The 22,132-nt window shown below is 35.3% G+C and overlaps 1 protein-coding gene across 1 annotated transcript in view; it reads left to right on the top strand.

Moving 5' to 3' along the window:
• Positions 1 to 2,109: 2,109 nt before the first annotated feature.
• The window catches only part of Hus1-like (Hus1-like checkpoint clamp component), a 44,355-nt gene continuing 24,332 nt past the window's right edge, over positions 2,110 to 22,132 (top strand). The window contains exons 1-4 of the mRNA XM_083113673.1: positions 2,110 to 2,242; positions 7,270 to 7,334; positions 11,488 to 11,694; positions 14,266 to 14,375. Of these exons, the coding sequence (XP_082969799.1) occupies positions 7,283 to 7,334; positions 11,488 to 11,694; positions 14,266 to 14,375 (369 nt within the window). The 5' untranslated portion in view covers positions 2,110 to 2,242; positions 7,270 to 7,282. The remainder of the gene's footprint in view (positions 2,243 to 7,269; positions 7,335 to 11,487; positions 11,695 to 14,265; positions 14,376 to 22,132) is intronic.

Raw genomic sequence — 22,132 nt, 5'->3', positions numbered from 1 at the left:
AAAGGTTTGTGATATTATCCTCACGATTTAAGAAAAATCTAGACGTCTATACACACAAGTTCACTGTTTTCACTCTCGTATCTAGACAATTTTATAATTATTATTCGATGAAGATTTTTTTCGGAAAATGTGACCTGACCAGGATTCGAACCTCGGACCTTCGGTATTCCGTGCCGAATTATGTACAATGTCCCGGTATTTTATGATTAAAAATATATAGAGTATAAAACAGATGTCTATACAAGTTTACTAATTTTCATACTCGTATCTATAAAATGTTATTATAATCATGTACAATGTCCAGGTATTTTATGATAAAAAACATATAGAGAGTATAACACATTATTTACAATTTCACACACTGTCTAGGTAGACGGTTTTTCTTTCAAAAAGATATGTTTCAGTGTTCTGTGCATAGATTCCAGATGCATGTTTGTGTTGATTCCAGCATTTATTCTGTAACAGTAAGCCCAAATATTGCAGCACTTTGTGTAGTTTTGTTGGAAATAAAATGAAAAAAATTTCGTGGCTTCGTCCTCAGTAAGTTGTTGCACAAAAGTATCTAACATAAGCTGAAATGCAGTTTCATCTGTTTCCTGTAAAAGGGTCCTTAACAAATCGTATGTCTCTTTCTGTTTTTCTGAATCTTTAATTTTGGAGAGATTTTTTTGCCAGGCTCTAAGCACATGCCAAGTACAATACAAGCGTTTCTTCGGTTCGCCCAATATGTCTCGCCATGCGTTATAAAAAGTGTCTGCCATATCCGACATAAACACATTGCAGCTTATGTGTCGACTTTTTGTTTCACAGCTTCAAAAAAATCCTCAGGCTTGCGGAATCCATTTTATTTGATATGAAAAAGGCACAAGGGAAGCCTTGCCTTGGGTTGTCAAGAACAAGCAACGTTGTCATTTCGAAGCCATAAGCATTCATTCCATGAGTGCTGTCGGCACATATGACATCTGATCCAAACTTCCTAAGTATTTCTTCTTGTGCCTCTGTCATTATTGCAAGAATGAAATCTTTTTCTTGCAGTTGTGGATATTCGAGTAGTTTCTGTTTCAACCAAAGCTTCCACGCTGACTGCATCATTGGAATGCCTAACTGCTTCACTATTCAAAGAAAAATCTCTCTCAATATTATACAAATCATGTTTTGTTGTCAGGTGTTTTCGGTTCAGTTCGTCTTTGCTCACGGAAGACCGCACATTTGCTAAAATGACGTCATATGGCACTTTCATTGCAATTTTCGTGGCAATTTCTTTTCGTTCATCTAAATTTAAATATATGTGAGCTAACTCATTTTTGTGGCCTACATGTGTTGCGCAGTATTTCACAAGTACCTGCCCATCTTCACGTGAAATTATCTTAATCCTCGCAGGACAGTAGGCATCAATTTTTGAGGAACCCTGTATTTTCTACTATCAGGTGGAACTTTCGGAGTGTAGAATCCAGACCGATGACACTGGAAAGTAACTAACCGTGAATTAAAAGCTAATTTTGTTTCTCCTCTGGACTTAACAAACAAAGTATTGTCGCGATCTTCCACTGCTCTCTTCCAGCTGTAGAAGTCAGAAAGCGTAGTAAATTCCTTTGTTTCAGTTTTCAGAGTGATATCATGGGCTTCGGAAATATGATCCCCAAAGCTATGGTGATCACGAGAATTAAGGTGGCACACAGGACATTTGAATGTTTTGCTTTCTAACAATGGAAGCTCTTGCAAGTCGTGCTCGGGATGAATATTGGAAAAATGAAACTCTTTTTAAATATTTTATTACAGAAATGGCAGATTAACTGAGGTGGTATTCTTGTATTACCTAGACAAAATGATAAGAGAAAACACTCACGCACGCACAGTCAAAGAAAATTCACACATACTAAAGTTCCTTCCTACAGAAGACAGATACAGAGTATAAGCACAAAAAAAAACACATTTCCTTTATGAGAGACAACAGAATTCGCGCGCAGGAAAACACGTACGCGAAGCTCTCAATCGAACCTCCCACTCAACAGCTGACGCTAGCGGATGCGCAGACAGAGGAGCCCAGGCTGCCGTGAGAGTCTTGTACCAATGACCAATCAGAACTGAAGAACGCACTCAGATGTTCGACTGTTTTTGTTTTTGAAAGCTGACATGTCGGTGTCACGGTAGAGGAAAATATATAAATATTGTGACTTGAACATTGTAATAAATTGATAAATACTTTTCGATGTTTCGTTGTTGATGCTTGTACAGTAAAAAAGTAAGTAAAGACAAAGGTACAAAGACAAACTCACGACATGTAATATGTAGAAATGTGTACGCTGAAATTTCTACACAAACTCAAGCGAGTGGCATTCAACGTAAAGTGAGCTATGTTAGTTTAAGGGAAACGTGTGTGACATTTATTTATTTTATTCCATACATCCTTGATTAAAGGGCATGGAAATTGTCAAGGAACAGAATAGTTAGTATGTAGTTTAATATCACTGTATTACATCGTTAAAACAAAAAAATAATGTTATGTACGTTGGCATTACACATGCATGGAGACTGTCGTGCACGTCTTTTATGAGTGCTATCTGTCTCTTTTAGTACTTAAAACGTAAATAATACTAAAGGAAAATAAAAAAAATGTTCAGATACTTGCATTAGGTACCAGTTTCATAGATCGGAGACACATTAAAATCGGATATTTTGTGTTTTGCATGGTTCGTATTTACCAATTGTGTATTTCGGAACATAGTTCAAGGTGCCATTATGCTTTTTACATGAAAACAAACTCAATTTTTCACATTCTGAGTGCTTATTTTATTATTCCTTTCTTTGCTTCCGGAACACACAATATGGCGGGCACATCTTGACTCACGTTGTGGGCATGCAGTGTTTCAACCTTCTTCACCGAAAAATACCTACTATCGTGTTCGTCACTGGTGGAAATTATACATTATGTACAGGTAGCTGACGGATAGCCCCACAAACCATTATGCACGGTAGCTGACCGATAGCCCCACGAACCATTTGCGATAAGGTTAGGTTAGTTTGGTTACGTTAGGCAAGCATAGTAAAAAAGGGGGGTTTGAAACACTGACAGCGGCTTACGTCATCAAACGTACGCAGCATCCGGTTGTCGTAGGGCAAGCAAATGAAAGCAATGGCAGTTGTGCGATGGTGAGATGTTTCTCTTGAAAAATACATGGTTTCCCGGTCAAATATATTCCATGATGAAAGAAAATACCTCGACAAACGTTGTAAACCTTGGAGAAACTCATTTCCGTAAGTAGTTTCGGTAATTATGCGATATAGCCTGAACACCTCTCACTCGTTTATTTCGTTCATTTTAGCATTGATACTTACCTATTCTGCATTGCGGAAGATTCTTTGAGGTGAAGTTATGCCTTTTTCCATAAAATAGTGTCAACTTTTCATATTACGAGTCATTATTTGTCTTCCTTGTTCTGCTTGGGTAACAGACAATATGGCGTGCACTCATCATGGATCGTCGTGCTTGTGTTTTGTCGATTTGGAGTGGGTATGCAGTGTTTCAACCTTCTTAACCGAAAAATACCTACTTTCGTGTTCATTATGTCATCACAAACTTCATGGATAGCCCCAAAAAACCATTCACGATAGCCCCACAAACCATTCACGGTAGCCCCAAAAACCATTCACGATAATCCCACGGACCATTTCTGGCAAGGTTGGGTTAGGTTAGGTAAGCATAGTTAAAAAAAAATCTCTTAAAAAAGGGCACATTTGGAAACACTGGCGAGACCATGTGACTTTCGATGCTTGCGCCATCTGCAGGTACATAATGGAAACAATGGCAAAATGTTGTCACTTTACAGAAAATGCAAGATCCTTACATAAAAAGTTATTATTTCTTGTTCTGCAGCATTCTATGGTGAAGTTTTCAGTTTCCGTGAAAGAAAATACCTCGAAGAACTTCGACAATGCTACAGAAACTGATTTCAGTAAGTAGTTTCTTCTGTAAATTTGAAGAAATCCGTTCGGGCTATGTTGCATATTTACCATAGTTTCTTGTGTAAAATTGAAGAAATTTGTCTCTGATGTATGAAACTGTTACCCTTGCATTATACTAACTGAAAGTGGTTTACAATTAACTTTATAGCATATACGATTTCTTCCCTTGATAGCATAGTTGGGAGGTTTTTTTTAGCCAAGTTCTAAACATATCTCTGTTATGTTGTAGTGTAGAAATGCTTTTTGATGCTCTTATGTCTGGAGGATGAACAAATAAGTAAATTGCATGTGAAGTGTATGCAAATTGAGCATATCTGTTCTAAGTTACATTGTTATCTTGCATGAATTCTGCAAGACTGTAGAAAGTGTCCTCTGTGAAGTAATTTGTTATTGTTTGTATTTGTTTATATTTTAGAGTTGGAAGCTTTATGTTATGAGGCAGCTTGATGTCGACATAACTAAAATATAGTTGTTCAGGACAGTAAAGAACTCAGTGTACACAGGTTGAAATTAGAACATGTTAAAACAAGACATTACAAAAAAGATTGTAGGCAAGATTAACAAGCTTCATTTTATATGTAGAACGCAAAAGATAGGTGAAATTGAGAACTAGCTTAGATGCATTTGCGTCTAACGTACATGTAAGAAAGATGGTTGCATAGTTTAGATTGATATGAAGGTAATTATGCGATATCACCCGAACACCTCTCTCGTTATTTCGTTAATTTTATTTTAGCATTGATACTTAACTATTCTGCATTTCGGAAGATTCTTTGAGGTGAAGTTATGCCTTTTGCCATAAAATAGTGTAAGCTTTTCATATTACGAGTCATTATTTGTCTTCCTTGTTCTGCTCGGGTAACAGACAATATGGCGTGCATCATCGCATGTTGTGCTTGTGTATTGTCGATTTGGAGTGGGTATGCAGTGTTTCAACCTTCTTCACCGAAAAAATACCTACTTTCATGTTCATTATGTCATCACAAATCATTGACGGATAGCCCCAAAAATTATTCATGATAGCCCCACGGACCATTTCCGGCAACGTTAGGTTAGGTAATCATAGTTAAAAAAAAAAAGGCACGTTTGGAAACACTGGCCAGACCGCGTGACTTTCGACGCTCGCGCCATCTGCAGGTACATAATGGAAACAATGGCATAATGTTGTCGCTTTACAGAAAATGCAAGTTCCTTACATAGAAAGTGAATATTTCTTGTTCCTCAGCATTCTATGGTGAGTTTTCAGTTTCCGTGAAAGAGTATAGCTCGAAGAACTTCGACAATGCTACAGAAACTGATTTCAGTGTGTAGTTTCTCCTGTAAATTTGAAGAAATCCGTTCGGGTGATATCGCATATTTACTGATATGGATAAGAATTGCAATTTTGAAACAACATTCAAATGTTAACATGTGTTTACACACTTCAGGCATGTTTGTCCATGACTTCACTAACCTAGGCTTGTCATTACACAAGGTAGAAATTTATTTTAATGTCTAAATTTCACCGTGAGATGCTTTCGGACCCCGCGAAGAGTGTCAAGCTCTTCTTTTGGTATTGATTTTTTGACACATTCATCCATGTTACATCAGGGGTGCATTCTCCTGTGTTATTTCGGTAAACCAACTTTTCCATATATAAGGAATTCCCAGAAAATAAAAAGTTGTCAGACTTCTGTTTTTGTTTTACTTGCGTGCCTGCAGTGGTATTTTATTACTATTATGTATGGTACTTGTTTACTATCCTTCGGACACATTTATTTATTTTTACAGAAGAAACTATTTACCGTAATAAGTTCCTGTAGCATTGTCGAACATCGGGAAGGTGTTTTGTGTGATGTGGGAATGTTTCATAGCTGAAATTCATGTTGTTCATTGAAAATTAATTCTCCGACGGACAATAGCTAGCCCCACGAACCATTGGTGCGTGGATATGTTAGTTCTGTTAGGTTAGGAAACATAGTTAAAATTTGGTGTTGTGCTAGTATCAGGATCTAGATATTGGAAATAATTGCGAAAGCCCCACGAACCATTGGCGCTAGCCCCACGAACCATTGGCACGTGGTTAGGTTAGTTCTGTTAGGTTAGGAAACATAGTTCAAATTTCATCAAAACAACGTTGATACACCTTCAGGAATGTTCCGCGAAGCAGATACGTAAGTACGAATGTCAAAAATTGACGAAGCAAAAAAATTAGAGGTGTCCGAATGATAGTAAATTTTTACCTTATATATAATTATTATGTAATAAATATATACAGTAAATAATTCTTGCGGTAAACCAGGTCAAATTTTCAGAATATGCCACTGTGTTACATACATGAAGTTCATTATTATTCCTAGGTTTTGGGTGTGTTACGTTTGGTGCTCTTACCATTATAATACTACAGTTTCTCCTCATCATTTTGATAGGTTAGGCTTGTTTGGTTTCCAACATGTGCATGCATTTTCTAATGCAAAATGATGCTTCAAACAATGTCAAATTACAAGGGTGGTCACTTGCACAACCTACTTGTCATGAAGTAACTTCTCCCAAATAAACGCATTAGTTTCTCCAAAATTCTTACTTTCAAATTCTTTTAGGTAACTGTTCCAATTGTTTTATGATTTTTTTTCAAATTCTCCTAGCAGGAAGACTAATTTTCGTAGAATTTTGGCAATCATTGTCACGAAATTTGAACCTTCCTTAAAGTAATGAGCACTGTTTGGATTTCAAGTTATTTATGTTTAAGAAGAACAACTTAAAATTTGCCTTACGCAAGGCATGCATGCTTCCCATGGACAATGTACTTTCCATTGACAAGCGACTGTCAGTATCGTAGACTAGTGGAAATTATAAATCGGATCCTTAGTAGAATGCATTTAGGGACTCCATTTTAATGCTAAGAGAACCAAACCTTGCCTGCCTAACCAAACTACGAAAGCTTATAAGCTAAATAATTGCTAAAATTCCGCAATATGAACCACGTTAAAATTGCATTCGTAACTTGATGAAATCGCTATGAAGCAAAAACTTTCCTTATTACCTAAGCCTTTTTCTCTCACACATAATATTGTCATTTGTTTGAGTTGGTGTTTTAAGTCTACTTTATGCACAGTATGGCTAATCGGGACTGGACCTACAGTTTAAAGTGGGATCCGAACCACTTGTGCCTCCACCGGGTATTGAACCCGGGACCCCTTGATTACAAGGCAAAGACGCAACCACTGCGCCATGGGGTAGGCCCAATATATATTGTCATTTCAATTGACAATACAGACATGAAATTATATGGTTAAGTAATCCTAATGTAGTTTTTTTTATTTCCAGGTGAATAGCCAGAATGAAGTTCAGAGGGAAAATGACAGAAGTAATGTGCATGAGACAGTTTTTAAGTAAGTAAAAGGACTTTCCAAAAATTTATTGTACTGGTATGCAGTACATGTATATGTAAGTTCCTGTGAGGGGAAAGAATGATTGGAAAGGTTAATAACAATTTCTTTGTGTTTAGTTCACACAATTTAGGGGATAAACATAATCCACAGTTTTATAAGACCTACTGTAGAAAACCAACCAAAGGTATAGTACAAACACACTGCATGTCAGATTATGGCAGCATGTCTAGTTTTATATACAGCATGTAACAAAAGTCCGGGAACACTTTAAAATAATTATTGTAGCCAAAGGAATAGCATTACAAAGTGACAAAAGTAAATTTTTGTTGGACATCCGTTGCACTCTTTGTTTTGTCAAATTCTAGCACACAGAAAGCCTTCTCAGCTCCACAAAGTGCCATCTTGATTATGACACCACCTAGCGATGATATATGGAACTACATGTAACACCTGCAATGAGAAAAAACTTGCAACTTTACTCTTTGAAATGATTACTTTTGTCACTTTGTAATGCTATTCCTTTGGCTACAATAATTATTTTAAAGTGTTCCTGGACTTTTGTTACATGCTGTATATATTGTGCAAATAAGAGATTGAGTAGCAGAGAAGTACATAGACATAACAAAATTGTGCTGGGCTTTCTTCTGGGGTGGTCTCATATTTGTGATTTGTACATTAGCATTGGTAATTCATGTACATATTGTATGGATGCAAGTAACGTGAATATTTTTAAAAAAAGTAGAAATGTAATATAATTTCTCTGAGATGGCGTCATCTCCTTGTAATCAAGGGGTCTCAGGTTCGATACCTGGTGGGGCCACAAGTGGTTCAGATCCTATTTGACACTGTAGGACCAGTCCCAATTAGCCCATCTGCAAATAAAGCGAACTATGACCAAATCTCAATTTAAATATTATCATGATTGAATTTTACACATGTATTTGCACATGTGTCTATCTTATGTGCTTATAGGCAATTATGTATACGTGATATGTATTGATACCCTTGACCCTCTGTACCCCCTGGAGATAGTGAAATATTTTGCATGATTTATTAAGATTTTGTTGTTTATGAACGTTTTCAGTTGATTTTTGCTCATGGAAATGTGTTATTGTGGGAATAGCACCCAAAACAACTTTCCACAACAGCAGCTATAATTTTACGTAGTTAGGTTAGGATAGCTAAGTTTGATACTGGTAGTTATTTTCGATGTGTTCTTTCACTATTTTAGTGTGCATACAAACAGTTTATACTAACAAGTACTACAAAATTGCAGGTTTTAACTTACGTGGGCCATACTTTGGGGTCAAATATAAGTTATTTGTGCTTTCCTAATGCTGGACTTAATTTTATATCAACATTGAAATCTGTCTGTTAAAAAAAAATTCAATGTAATTTATGAGGGGTCCAGTGAGTCATTTTTGATGATTTTTTCGATTTAAATCTGATTTTTTATATTTCATTCAATTTTTTTGATTCTTTTTAGAAACATGCTTAAAATTGTTTGTGTTGTTTTTGGTACCATACATATAGATGTGTTTTTAAAGAATGGCTTTTTCTAGAAAATGTGTGTGTAAAATATTTGAACAGTTTGATTAAGGCACATAAAAATTATGTGTAAATTTACATTTTTCTGTTTCTGATACTGTATATATGAACCTACTGTAGAAATGTTTGTTGAGTGTGTTATGCTAATGAAATTAGAATAATTTGGGTAACTTTTCTTCAAGTGAAAATAAAACATTCTGGGTGTACCCTATAATTGTAATTTAAAATATTCTTTATATTCTTTGTAGCTGAATTTTGGCATTTTTTTAATGATAGTTTGCAAAATATCAGCTGCCATGTTTATTTACAGTTTAATGATATTGACACTATTTAAGGTTTAACATGATTAATATTTTTTATAATTTTCTACACATAAAGTTTGATATTTTTGCCTATAAAAATTATTAAATTTTAAATAATGAGAAATGTAAGTGTACTTTCAGTTTACATATTACATTTCTTTTCGTATGCCCTTCACCCATCAGTACATCTATTTTGTTTGCTTTCTTAGAGTCTAATAAACACCATTAAATGTTTACGAGATTAATGTATTTTCACTAAAAGTGATTCTGATATCTGCAAAATCCTCACGTACGTATATTATTCCATAAAGTATTTATTTAAATTGCAATTTAGATCAATCCACCATTGTATAGATGTAGATTGCGTTTTTTAGGTGCTTCACACCTCGCACCTTCGACATACACACCCATACATTTTAAAACCTTGTCCTTAGGTTCAAAAAATATATAGTATCTAAAGTTCTGTCGAAATATATCAGTAACTACTGGCAATAGATAGGTATCGCTTCAAATCATAATGTAACTCCCATTTCCCCTTTGATATTTGCAGGTTTATTCATATTATATTACTTACAGAAGTTAGAACTTGGTCGTTATTTGCAAAATCCCCATCTCAGCATACCCTGTCCCCCTGTTCCGAAGAGAGTGTGTAGACTCATGTAGCCACTGGCTTTACGAGTAAAATAAAATAACCCTTCAGTACCAAAAAAGGTGGCCGAAGGTATGTGTGCGTGCCCACCCGATTTCCCACATGAAATAAACTGTTGAAGTGTGAAAGACAGCAAGTGTGTGTATTACGTACTACAAGGAAGAAAGTTAGTTATGAGTCCCTGCCAAATTCATAGTATCAAGAAAATTTTCCCATCTGTCCCATAGAGAAAGACACCTCTTTACCTCTCCGTACGTACTGTGCCAAACAGCTGAGGTCCACTGCTCTGTTCCCTTCCTATTTATAGGTCCCGCTAATGACCTAACCTGTTACAGGAAACTTCCGCTCGTCGGCTGTCCAACGATACACCCACCTACCCCAACGGCCAAGAATTCAAACATACAGCAATACATAGATATTCATGAAAGTTGTATACACATTAATATAAAGCCAATAACATCACCAAAATGCATGAAACTAAAGTCTGGCCAGTCTAATTAAATTAATTAATAAGCATATGACACAAAAAGGATCCACTTATGATCTCATCTTACACCATGGTGGGGGATGTCTAAATGTGCTCTGTACAGTGGTGTTTCCTGACCCTGAACTTCAGGCGTTTGCAAAGAAGCAAAGTGTTAACCCCATCCATTTTTCTTCTGTGAACAAATATTTCAGATTTTCTCCAAGCAGTGACTTGCTTCTTCTTTTTTCTTCTAATAGGTGGGGGCATGCTTGTATCGATCTACATGGAGACAGTTGCAAATGGTTGGGGGATACCTATTCAAAATATCCTAGCTGGCGGAATGCTTTATGAATATTTTCTTAACTGGCATGATAGCACTTTGAGTACTGCCCATGATTCCAAACATTTTTTTTTAAAGTTGACAATAATAAACAGTAAAATTTATTTACTGCATCACATCATGATTTACATGACTCACACGGTAATTCAGAAAGTATCGCATGACTAATAAACTCTAAATTTTTGTGTTGAAAAGTATATTTCACATTTTGCAGTTCATTTCGTGACAAAGCATGGTAGAACAATGCACTCCACACCTTTCAAAAATATTAGGGATGGGTTGATATGAAATTTTGGCCGATACCGATAAAATACCAATCTAAAATTTACTGATACCGATAACCGATATTCTACTGATCCAATATAAAATTAGAAATGGTCCTTGAAGAACCTGAAAGGTTCACTGACCTCTTTAATAAATGTGTGTTTCAAGGTGTCTGCAGTGCAAGATAAATTGCATATTTAGACATTTACTTTTTTAGAAAGTAGGGCATGGAGATTATCCATAAAAATTACAACAAAATGGCAGAATTTTGCACTAAATTATCAGATAATAATCGATATATCGGATCAGTAAAATAATCAGTAATTTTACCGATACACCGATATGCCTATATCGGCCGATACCGATAGAGTACCGATTAATCGGTCCCATCCCTAAAAAATATTGAAAATGAACATTGTGGTGTGTTATTTCACATTTCGTGTTTCCGTCAAAAATGAAATATACATGCATCTAGTCATGAGTAAAAATTGAGGTATTGAATAATATTTTGCAAGTTTTGCATGTGAACATTTTTCCTTTTCTTTCTTACAAATTGCAGTAACATTACTTTTTATATTATCCAGATGTCATGGGCACTTTGGCTAAACTTTCCAAAACATGTGTTCTGAGGATATCGCCAGACAAGCTGTTCTTTGTGATTGAAGACGAAAGAGCAGTTACAGGAGGTCTGTTAGTGTGGTGTGTTCTGGAGCAGAGCCATTTCTTTGATGAGTACAATATGGTGGGAGTGTGCGACACTCACAATGAAATTTATTTGGAGTTCACGCCAGGTTTGTCTGTTATTATGTATGGGATGTACTGTAACTAGTGTTAAGTTATCTATGGATGTGCCGCTGCACAACATAACAGGGTGGCTACTCACAAGGAATTCTGGGAATTCTACGTGAATTATTGCATCCGGGAATTATGCATGAATTCTGCGTAAATTCTGTATTATTGCAAATCCCATCGAATTTATACATATCTATAAATGCCCTGAGGTGAGCTTTTCACAGTTTAGCATTTATTTTTATCGATGAGGGAAGAGAAAACTGCGTGGATAATAAAACAGAATTCTCTCAACCTGTTTACTTCTATCTAACACATGAAAGATTATTGCAAGATAAAATATCTTGAAGACGGTTAGTTAAATTTGAGTTTGAAATTCTTATACAATTAACAATTTTCCGTAGATTAGTGTATGCTGTAACGTTTATGACTTGTATTTGTAAAAGTATTTCGAGTGAACTAACTAACTAACTCTCTAGCCTTCTTAAACCCGAAGGTTCATGGCTGCAGCAACACAGGCCTTCCATCTTTCCCTATCTTGAGCAAGTTCTATATACTCTTTTCCATCCCTACCGATGACTTGGTCCATCTCAACGTTGTCCCTCCATCTTCGTCTTGGCCTTCCTACAGGTCTCTTACCATAAGGTTTCCCAACAAGAATCCTGTAAACTCCTCTTTCCTCTCCCATTCGTGCCACATGGCCTGCCCACCTAAGTCTTCTTGATTTAATTATTCTAATAATGTCTGGACATGAATACAAATTATGTAGTTCTAAATTATGTAACCTTCTCCACTCACCTGTCTCCTCATCGCTTTCAGGTCCAAATATTTTCCTAAGGATCTTATTTTCAAATACTCTCAATTTATGTTCCTCTTTCAATGTAAGGGACCAAGTTTCACATCCTATAATACTACAGGCAAAATTACTGTTTTGTATATTTTAACTTTTAGTTTCTTAGATATTAAACGAGAAGACAAAAGTTTATGAAGAGAGAAGTAACATGCATTTCCTGAATTAAGCCTACTGTAAGCATATATTTAGTTTTATCTTTGTTAACTTCCAAACCTATCTCTTTAGCAGTTTTGAAAAATATTTTAGCATTATTCTTAATTGTATTCACATCATCCCCCAGTAAGTCTACATCATCTGCATATGCTAACAACTGAGTCACACCATTTAATTTTAGTCCTTCTTTAGTTTCTTTTACCTTCCTAACAGCATATTCTAAGGCAAAATTAAAGAGCAATGGAAATAATGCATCTCCTTGTTTTGATCCATCATGAATTGTAAATTTGTCAGACATATTAATACCCACATGAATTTTACTTTCTGTTTCACTGGTGCATATTTTTATCATACTAACAAGCTTCTTAGGTATTCCAAACTCTACTAATATATTATATAATTTATCTCTTTTGACCGAATCAAGTGTCTGTCTGAGTGAGTATGTGAAAATGACAAATGTAGACTCTGCACCTTAAATTAAATATTTTAAATATACAGGGTGTATCATAAGTGATAGTGCAAACTGAAACGGTGAAAAGTACACGATAGTAGAAGCAAAAAAGTCTCGGTGAACATGGGGTCGGAAACAATTCGTTTGCGAGATAATTGCGAATGTATGTTTACGATCCACCACTGACTTGATTGTTCATACACATCGTAAACTTGTCTCCTTGCGCACTCCGAGCTTTGTTTGTTTAAAACTGAACACTGCTGAAAGGGACATTGTAAACAAACCATACGTCCTGTACAGTCACAGACACTTCTGGGTTGTAACATTCCCATTAAATTTCATTGGAATCATTCCAACCCAGAAGTGTCCGTGACTGTACATGACGGAAGGCATACCATGATTGATAGGTACATTTGCTTTATTTTACTTCGCTTTTTGTGCCACTTTTGGCTAATTTGCGAAGATGGGGATGAATGATGATGTGATGAAATTGATGAATGAACACTCACAAACATCCATGCCCAGATTGTGAATTTGAACCTGTGACCACTGGCATCGTAGCACGATGTGATAACCACTCCACAATGGGGGCCGGTGGAAGGCATAACAGGCATGTTGCTTGTAAATTGACAAGTGTACGATGTGTACAAACAATCATGTCAGTGGCGGATTGTAACCATACATTCGCAATTATCTCGCAAACGATTCGTATGCTACCCCATGTTTACTGAGACTTTTTTGCTTCTAGTATCGTGTACTTTTCACTGTTTCAGTTTGCGCTATCACTTATGATACACCCTGTATATACACCGTTTAACTGAATTGAATTTGAATTTTTTGATACATTGGAATAACACAGACCATTTATATTGTTAATACGTATGTGTGTGTGAGTTGTGAGAGGCATTAATACGTAAGTTTGAAATCGAAAGAAAAAACATCTGCTTGTACCCTTTATTTTTTGGAAAGTTTGGCTTGAAGACCGGGAATTATACTTGAATTTCATCATGGTCCTAGAGTGGGCACCGTTTGTAAGTTACTTCTTGCTCATTCAGTGATTTTTAATTATCTGTGAGTTATGAAATAAATTCTAGCTAGTTTATTTTTTCCTTTCAGAAATGGTAGCGAAAACCTTGTATCCTGTAAGAGTTGGACACTCTGCCAAGTCACTCAAGATAAAACTCACAAACAAGATGTCACCATGTTTAACATTTGAAGTGGAGTTGGTAAGTTGGTTGATTATGTTAGCCATGGTCCAATACTATTTTTATATTCTTATTCAGGATCATTGGCAAATTTAGCATGGGGAAGGGGGAGGGGGCAGAGTACAGTCCGTCACAAACAAATAGCACCACTCTTAAAAATTGTATGTTTAGCATGATTTAATAATAACAATAACCCATGCTCGACAGCCCTCGAAGAGCTTTGGTCTATCTCCCGACTGTCAGTCTCCCTCCCACAATCCTACATGCAGGTGTGGAGATCTTCAACCGGTAATGGGGTGCCGTGGGGTCAGCACATAGGACCCTCAGCCGTTACAGGAGATATCCGAGACCTGGTAACGCTACTCTCTTGTAGTTTCCCAATCTCCTCACAACGGTGGTTTGCCACCGGTCCTATACACAGGACTAACACTTAGAGACTTAAGCAGGGCAGACTCGAACCCAAGCCATCCCACAGTCAGAGTTTAAAGCACAGTGTCTTAGACAGACTGCACGACCATGGAGGAGGATGATTTAATAATAATCATAATTTTTATTCACCCTGTATGCGACCATGGCTCCAACCTTGCTCTGGTCCGGTTCACAGGCTCAGAACAAAAGAAATTGATGGACTGTATTATGAAAAGCAATTATAGTGGAACCACGATTTTATATTTCCTCACCTCATATGCCAGTCGTCCCAATAAAGACAATATTACAAACTTTTCACAGATTATACATTGTCATGCATTTAAAGTTTTTTATCTAAGTCCCCTGAAAAATTACTCTTTTTATGGTAAAACTTTTAGTACTTATTCTTTCTAAAAAAATATTAGAATCATTTGGTCATATGACCTAAATGCTTACTGTGAACCATTGAGGTCCAGTATGTAGGGCATCTGACTCCTACATGGGAGATCCAGGTTTGATTCTGTCTCTAATCAGTGGGTACCTTGATAACCGTCGCTGCACTTAAACTTGCAGAACGATTATCAATGCAAATAAAATTGCGTAATTAACGATAACCGTTATGTTTAAAATAAATACAATACAGGCGCAGAAAATCTCTCTACTTCCATCACCATTTTTAGTACTTATTATTTCTCGTTGCTATGGTTACAGCAATTTGATTTCTTGTATTTTATACAACGTGATAAGATGATTATAACAATATATATATATATATATATATATATATATATAAATAACAAACATGCATAAGTTAAGAACAACATCAATAACATAAATAATATTAGCTTTGAACATGACAGTTTGGACAGTTTGAGAATAGGACAGTCTCAATCTCTCCCCTTCTCCTGGTAAATAAAATGATGAAGATAACATTTTTTTTTGTATAATATAAAAGATTTGAGTCCTGCTTTTAATATACACTCGTTAGGATAATGAGAAAGTTCACTTGACATATTGAACAAATTCACAAATTTACGATACTATTTTTACTAAAGTTCTGAAAATGTCATCTTAGTGTTCCAATTTACAGCTATTTATGCATCACTTCATAAGAATTACATTAGTTTAAGCAATTCTTCTTTTTTCTCATCAGAACAATTAAATATTTGACAAGTTCTGCCTTGTTGTTATCTTCTTCCCGTCCATAGAACTTATGAACTTATGATGTCCAAATCTTTAATGGCATATCCGTTAAGGAAGGCAACGTCACGAGAAATAATTAACAACTTCAAGCTCCAGTATTTTTACCACTTGCAGCTGAAGAACGTTTTATCTTCGATCACATCAGGAAGATGCTGCAAATTGGGATTTCCCATGCACATAATCTCAGTTCGAAAACTTCGTGTGAAACAATGGTGTCATTTGTGTTCAGTCGTGAATGAATTTTTATTTATCATCATGTGATTTTCAACATGTGTTTGTGTATGTGCAGTAGTGATTATTTTATTTGTTGGACAGCAAGGATATCCTTTAAATACATACAATGAATAAATCACTTGAGATATGCAATTTAGAAATGAAGTGATTTTGTGTTGATGTTTTATTTTTGGTTGGACAGCTAAGTACTTGTGTATGTGTACAGTATATAAAAATGAAGTAGTTTATCAATTTATAGCTCTTTTGTATGTTGTTTCCTCTCATGATGAAAAAGTGTGTGCCATTTTTTTTTTCACCGCTGGTATATACCGCTGATCTAACATTTTATTTACCGCTCTCCTCAGTTTTTATTTACCATAAATATCTCTCCCTATCTATTGATAACATATCATGTGGAGTAGTAGAATATACATGCAATTCATCCTTACTAATTTTTGTGTGAGCTTGTTTGGTTTTTGCACATGTTAAACAGTCGTTCAAATACTGCTTGATACTAACTTTCATTTTTGGCCAATAATATAAACTTCTGCACTTATTAAATAGTTTATAGTATCCAAAATGACCTTGTAAGTCATGTAATTTATGAAGAATTTTGGGTACAACAACAATAGGTACTACAAGTTTCCACTTGTACTCTTTCAAATGTTTCAGGAATAATATATTATCTTGAATCGAATATTGCCTTTTTATATTCTTTGACAAATTCCCATTGTGTAACTTTTGTACAATGGCACTGCAATAAGAATCCGAATTTTGACTTTCTTGCCAAAATGTTACACTATCTTCGTCAAGAAAATCAAGACTTATGTTATTTACATATAGTTCCGCTGGAGTTGGAAAACCTGTACTCCACAGGATATCTGCTTAAAGCATCTTAAGCTTCATTAGATTTTTCCGGCACGTGATGTACATTATAATCAAACATTTGTAATTTTAAACTCCAACGATTTAATCGTGGATTCAAAGTTTTAGTAGATTCTAGCCAAGATAATGATTGGTGATCGGTAAACAATTTCACCTTAGTTACAGCTATGTAAATGTAGAATTTTTCAAAAGCAAATAATATTGCTAAGCATTCAATCTCGTGAGTATTGTATGATAACTCATTGCCTTTAAGAGATCTGCTAGCGTATTGAATTATACGTGGTCCTTCTTCAGAATTTTCAGTTGAGTCTTGCCATAGAACAGCTCCTATTCCTTTCTTCGAACCGTCTGTGTTGACATTGAAAGGCTTCGTGAAATCTGGTTGATACAAAGCCTTTGGAGATATCAGTAACTTGCGGAGGTTTTCAGAAACTGAAGCATGAACATCATTTCATTGCCATTTTGATTCCTTTTTCAACAGATCATACAAAGGCTGTGCCATTCGCCTCCAATTAGCCAATCCTAAGAACCTTCTCAAGGAGCGTTTGTTGGAATTGGAAAATTAATAATTGCTGAATTCTTTGCAGGATCAACCATAATTTTATCACCGGACACTATGTGTCCAAGGAAGCAGATTTCTTTGTAAGCAAACTTACATTTGGAAAATTTAATAGACATATTGACACCCTTTATCTTTTGTAAAACTAGTTCTACATGTTGCATATGTTGAGACCAATCTTTGCTGAAAATTAGGATATCATCCAAATAACAAACAACAAAATTTCTGCAATCGGTGGAGAATATTTTATTCATCCTGTCCTGGAACACGGAGACTGCTGAACGAATTCCAAACGGAAGATAGCGGAAAGGATATTGTCTGCCTCTATAAGAAAAAGCTGTGTAAGGATATGAATCTTCAGTCAACGGTATTTGAAAATAACCGCATGATAAATCAATTGAAGAAAAATAAACACATCCTAGGAACCTCTGTAACATTTCGTTAATTGCTTCTACTCTAACTTGTGGAGAGATAACATGTTGATTAAGTTTCCTAAAATTGATCACAGGTCTCCAAAGACCTCCTTGCTTTGGCACTATATGTAGAGGGTTAAGATATGGTGAAAAATCTTTGTAAATAATTCCCCATTTCTCCCACTTGGAAAGCTTTTCTTCTAAAGGTTGTCTCCTTGATATTGGTATGGGATAAGGTGTGCTTGTAATAGGTGTTACAGTATCTAATTGAATCTTGTAAAGTTCAACAATTGCTTTTCTAGGTTTATCCGAAAATTGTACGTCATAATACGACAGAAGTTTGAACAAATCGGCTTTCTGCAAATTGTCTAAATTATCATTTCTAAAAACAGACTCATAAATGGACTTCTTAGCTGGCATATATTCTACATCATCATTCAAAGTTGACGTATCACGTAACAATCTACATGAATAACTTTCATTATCATTTAATATATCTTCGGAACAAAAGTTAGACTTTGTACAATACTTCGAATCTTCTGTAGAAGAACATTGCCATGCTAAAACAGAGGAAATTTCCTTTCCTTTATCATTTAGCAAACTTACATTCCCTTCTTTAAAATCAATTACAGCTTTATATTTCCTCAAAAATGGAACTTCTAAAATGACCTCGGCATTCACCTCTTTAAGAACAAAGAATTCCATGGAAAAATATTCGTGCTTTATCTGCAGATTAATAATTTTACTGCCAACAACTTTACACTTCTTCGATTCAGAGAAACCGGTGAGTTTTACATCTTCCACGTCAGTTTAATGTTGCCAAACATCAAAATTTAGAACATTTGCCTGACTTCCTGAATCTATAATACAAACTACAGGTATTTGACAAACAATTCTATGAATAAATGGAACCGGAATATCATAATCACTAACAGTCCATTCAGGTTCTTCTTCAAACCATTCCAATAAAAAATTCACTTGTAGTGGTTCCGATATTAAGTCTTTATTATCACGTACATTCATAATTTCCTGTGTTTGAAATGAATTTTGTTTGTTCAAATTTGGCCTATCTGAAAGAAAACAGAGTGAATGAGACACTTCCATCCGCTCTTTGTTGTTGATTGGGAAGATGTTCCAATACCAGATTGCCATGTAAAGGTCCTCGATACATTTCCAGAAGGAGAATTTGATATTCTAGAAGTTGTAGATGCATTTTGTGGTTGTAATGAAGTCACATTAACGGGTTGACTGTAAGTAGGAGCGAGAGCAGGCTCACTTGAATAATGCGCTTGCCTATTGTAGAAAATCCTTCCATTCTGACTACTGTTAGGTAACTGAGAAGTTATAGCATCCTGATTATAATTCCTATTTGTAATGGCACCGGAAATACCAGAGTATGCATTATTTCTTTGGAATCTGAAATTATTTCTGTTATTATATGAAAATCCTGAATAGCCTCGATTATTTCTACGTCCTTTAAAACTACCATTGCTACCTCTAAACCGTCCATATCTTGAATTAGCATTCCCAAATTCATTAGTAAAGGGTACTTGAGCATCCATCGACGAAGTCTGAGTAGAAGACGAGCAAGTGCTTTTGGTGTGTTTAACATTAATTTGCTTGACACTAAATTTTTATTTCATACTGTCAGGATTCTTGTTGGGTTTAACCTTACTACTATTATCGGTTTCTTTCGGTAGGAAAATAAGTCCTCTTTTACTAGTTCGGACAACATCTAATTTCCTTAACATAGTTGTTAACTGGTCCATAGAACATATCTCATGACAAGTTATGTTATTAGCTATATTATTTGGTAACTGGCTAATAACTAATTGAATAACATCCAATTCATTTGGGTTCTCAACTAAATTACAATAATTGGAATATGTTTTCAATGCAAAACTTTCTAAATCAACATGTACTGTAGGATCATACTTCCTGTTCCTTAATACTGATAACTGAGACTGTATTATTTCTGGACTTGCAAATTGTTTCATGAATTCCCTTTGAAAATGATCATATGAAGAAAACATACGTTTGTGAGTTCTATACCAGTACGCAGCTCTGTTGGTGAAACACTGCTGAATACTCTGTAGCATTTTGTTAATTGGAATGCCCATAAGATCAAGCATGGAATTAAGATGTTCTAGATATTCTCGAGCCAATTGGTCTTCTATATTTTCCCAGAAAATTGGGTAAATGAGACAGTTCATTTATTTTTACATATCTGTTTCCTCTATCCCCAACAGTAATTACAGGTAAAGATGTTGGAGAAATACAACGATCAAACTGACTTTGTGGATTATCATAGTAATTGTTATTTTTATTTGGCTCATTAACACCAATTTCAGCATTTGGACAACTTGTGCCAGTCATTAAATTTGCATTAAGCCTTTCACCTTGAAACCATGGTCTGCAAGCTTCATTCTGCAAGGAAGAAATATGACAAAACCCACACGTTTCACCAGGGACATTACTACGATGAACGACAGGAAGGTTAGGTTCTTGAGAGTATGTAAACATTTGATTATGTAACTATTTTCACCATCAGCAGAACAAGATTGTTGAACATTGGAATGTTAATCACATAATTACTTGTATCCCTAAACTGTACACTATTAGGTGACATATTATTTCGATAATGTTCCTCATTGCGGGTTGGAATAAATCTTTTGTTTCGCTTCCAGCGAACACTATTTCGAACATGCGGTTCATCGAATGTTGTTTTCACATGGGTTGTTGAAGATTCATCAGATGAATAAGTAGATGAATTAGTCACCCCCGAGTCAACTGCATTTCTAGCCCTTTCACGTGATGTCTTAGTTTGAGAACTATTTTGTGCAAGGGGAGGTTTCAGATTTCCCTTTGTGTTGCATTGAGAATTTGCATAATTAGTTTGTAAAACATCAACACGAGATTCTATATGTTGCAACCTGTTATTACAATCAGTAATATACGTTCCAAAATGTACATTTTCCCTACCAGCAACTTTCAACGATGATAATCTGTTATTAATATCAGTTATTTGGGATGAACATACTGTAATAGATTTATCGTATTCACTAATCAAATCTTTATTTATTAAAATTTGTTGCCCTTGAACGTCTTGTTCTGTTCAGATTTGAGAAATATTGCTATTTAAAATACTTCCCAAATGTTCATTTTTTTTGACACATTCAGAACTATTTCAAGTTGTGTTTTAATATCGGAAGTCAAGTTGTCGTCTAATCTTTGATTAACAGTATTAATTTCTTGATGAACCAATTTAAATTTTGAAGTTAGGTTACTATAAATATCCAATTTCAATTGTTCAAACTGAGACTTAATATTCTCATTAAACTCTGCAAATTCTTGATTAGATTGCTGTAACTGTAATTTCATATCTTGGTTAGCAAGATCCATTCGTGTTTTTAGTTCTTCATTAGACTGTTCTAACTGCAATTTCATTTCAGCATTAGATTGTTCTAACTGTGATTTTATTTCAGCATTAGACTTTTCTAGTTTCACCTTGAGGTCTTCATTAGAAGCGACCATAAGCAATTGAAGACTCTTAACAGTACTTAACAAATCACCAAAATTCGGGTTAAGAGTTTCTAGATAAGCTGGCAAACTAAAAGGATCATAATCTGGTTTGCAACCTTTACAATAATAATTTTCTAGTGTAGTCGAATAAATTGTCCAGTGAGTGACTTTAAGTTTGAGACAAGATATATGATGCCATGAGGAGCACTGTGTACACTGAACATACCTCAAATCATTGTCAGGATCATTACAACAAGATAATTTGTCACGCTTTGTAGAACAAACATCATGTTCTGTAGTATTCGCATTACTGGAAGAGACTACGGGATTACCAGCATCAAAGTAAGTAGTCATTGTATTAGCCTGAATGTTTTTCTTTACGCGACGATTTAGATTTACTTTGTTTTAACTTATCAGCCATTGTGATCTTCATACATATGACGATTCACGTAAGAAGTTACGTTATACAAGCACACTGAAGATTGTGACGTAAGTCTTACTTCAGCATATGACAAAATTTCTGTTCCATTACAATAGATATTCTTACCACTGTCAGAAGATTGCACACTTTTTTG

This window comes from Lepisma saccharinum, chromosome 28 (genome assembly GCF_977018435.1).
Source record: "Lepisma saccharinum chromosome 28, izLepSacc3.1, whole genome shotgun sequence".
NCBI lineage: Eukaryota > Metazoa > Arthropoda > Insecta > Zygentoma > Lepismatidae > Lepisma > Lepisma saccharinum.
Note: the sequence above shows the minus strand (reverse complement) of the source record. Positions and strands in the feature narration are given on the sequence as shown.